Here is a 2500-nt window from a genome sequence, read left to right as displayed (position 1 = left end):
GAAGTACAAGTGAGTAACAACAACAACAACAACACATACTGTATATCTTATTGTCCTGTCAACAGGAAGCAACTTTTTGTGATATGACCATTCTAAGTGACTAACCAGTTCCTTCTAAAATAACATGTGCTTCTCTATACCAGCCTGACCAATAATAAAATAACATGTGCTTCTCTATACCAGCCTGACCCAATAATAAAATAACATGTGCTTCTCTATACCCAGCCTGACCCAATAATAAAATAACATGTGCTTCTCTATACCCAGCCTGAGCCAATAATAAAATAACATGTGCTTCTCTATACCAGCCTGACCCAATAATAACATAACATGTGCTTCTCTATACCAGCCTGACCCAATAATAAAATAACATGTGCTTCTCTATACCAGCCTGACCCAATAATAACATAACATGTGCTTCTCTATACCAGCCTGATCCAGTAACCAGGGCTGAGCTGAGATCTGAGGCCTCAGACCTGAGGGAGATCCAGTCTCGTATAGAGACGACCATCAACCCACAGCTGGTGAGTATGCCCTAGCCTAGCCTAGCCTAGCCTAGCCTAGCCTAGCCTAGCCTAGCCTAGCCTAGCCTAGCCTAGCCTAGCCTAGCCTAGCATGGATTAGCCTAGCCTAGCATGACCTAGGTAAGCCTAGCCCAACCTAGCCTAGTCCTAACGTACCCTAACCTAACGTAGGTAAACCTAGGTTAGCCTAGCCTAGTCTATCTTAGCTTAGCCTGGTCTGACCCAGTCTAGTCCAGCCTGTGTCCCTGTTAGCCTATATGAGCCTGTCTCTTGTGTTTCAGATGGACATCAATGCTACCATAGAGGCTCTGCGCATCATAGCAACACAAATCAATGTAGGTGACTGATCCCTGCCAGAGCCTCCAAAGAGCCTCCAAAGAGCCTCTCCTCTCCATCAGCTGTTCTCACCCTTCTCTCCTTCTCTCTCTCACTTTCTCTCTCTGTTTCTCCCTCTCTCTCGTGCTCTCCCTCTCTCCCCCAACCCCTCTACCCCCCCCTCTCCTCCAGGGCACGGTGGGAGCTGTGTTGAGTAAAGTAGGAACCGCCCAGGACTTCCTCAACACCAACACAACGCTGATAGTCAAGACTGTGAGTAGAGACGTCACGGGACTCACGATTCTCATGACACAGCCGCAGGGACAGAAGAGTCTGATACATCCCGCGTACCGTCAACACACAACTAATACCATATACTGTATATCCCATATACTGTACACATAGGGATACTGTATATGAGATGGGATATATATATATATGGGATATACAGTATATCGCATACCTTGGCTAAGGAGGCTCTGGGAAACAGCTCTTCCCAAGGTACAGTACATGGTAAATGGAGCTTACGATGTACCTTCTGAAGATGCATTGTGAGCTCTCTCCCTTGTTTCCCTTCTGAAGATACATTGTGAGCTCTCTCCCTTGTTTCCCTTCTGAAGACACATTGTGAGCTCTCTCCCTTGTTTCCCAGAGCCTTCATAGCCAAGGTCTACCTCAGCCAAGGGACACTTTCTGAAGGGCGGTGTGAACCCATCGTCAGCTGTCCGTAGGCAACTTCATTCAGTCAGGGTCAGGGTCTCTGACCAGTCAGGGTTAGGGTCTCTGACCAGTCAGGTTCAGGGTTAGGGTCAGGGTCAGGGTCAGGGTTAGGGTCAGGGTCAGGGTTAGGGTCAGGGTCAGGGTCAGGGTCAGGGTCAGGGTCAGGGTCAGGGTCTGAGGGATTATTCCAGACGCAGCGCAGCCCTCAATCCTGCAGATCCCAGAGGAGCTCCTTCCTCATGACTCCCAGAGTCCCTAGAGAATGTGTGGAATTTACTCTCCCTCTCTCTCTCCCTCTATCTCTCCCCCTCTCTCTCTCTCTCTCCCTCTCTCCCTCTGTCTCTCTCTCTCTCTCTCCCTCTCTCTCCCTCTCCCTCTCCCTCTCTCTCCCTCTCCCTCTCCCTCTCTCTCTCTCTCTGTCTCCCTCTCCCTCTCCCTCTCCCTCTCCCTCTCTCTCTCTCTCCCTCTCCCTCTGGCTTTGTCACTTTCCCTCACTCCCCCCTCCCTCTCTCTCTCTCTTTCTCTCTCTCTTTCTCTGCCCCCCCCCTCTCTCTCTCTCAGGAGAGTCGTAAATTCCTGGACTGTGAGATGGGCTACTTCATAACCTACGCTGACTGGGCCAACTTGACGGTGAGTTCAGCACAGCTGAGCCCTGTACTACGAAACAGGATTACGGGGTTAGAGTGATAACTTCAGGTTCAAGCCTGGTTTATCTGGTTAGAGTGATAACTTCAGGTTCAAGCCTGGTTTATCTGGTTAGGGTGATAACTTCAGGTTCAAGCCTGGTTGATCTGGTTAGAGTGATAACTTCAGGTTCAAGCCTGGTTTATCTGGTTAGAGTGATAACTTCAGGTTCAAGCCTGGTTGATCTGGTTAGAGTGATAACTTCAGGTTCAAGCCTGGTTTATCTGGTTAGAGTGATAACTTCAGGTTCAAGCCTG

The 2500-nt window shown here is 49.2% G+C and overlaps 1 protein-coding gene across 1 annotated transcript in view; it reads left to right on the top strand.

The window, feature by feature from the left end:
- The window catches only part of prom2 (prominin 2), a 30700-nt gene that overhangs the window by 22231 nt on the left and 5969 nt on the right, over positions 1–2500 (top strand). The window contains 5 exon segments of the mRNA XM_084462392.1: positions 1–9; positions 432–524; positions 806–859; positions 1032–1112; positions 2121–2189. The exon segment at positions 1–9 is cut by the window's left edge and continues 60 nt beyond it. Of these exon segments, the coding sequence (XP_084318518.1) occupies positions 1–9; positions 432–524; positions 806–859; positions 1032–1112; positions 2121–2189 (306 nt within the window).

This window comes from Borostomias antarcticus (genome assembly GCF_949987555.1).
Source record: "Borostomias antarcticus genome assembly, contig: scaffold_256, whole genome shotgun sequence".
NCBI classification, from domain to species: Eukaryota; Metazoa; Chordata; class Actinopteri; order Stomiiformes; family Stomiidae; genus Borostomias; species Borostomias antarcticus.
Note: the sequence above shows the minus strand (reverse complement) of the source record. Positions and strands in the feature narration are given on the sequence as shown.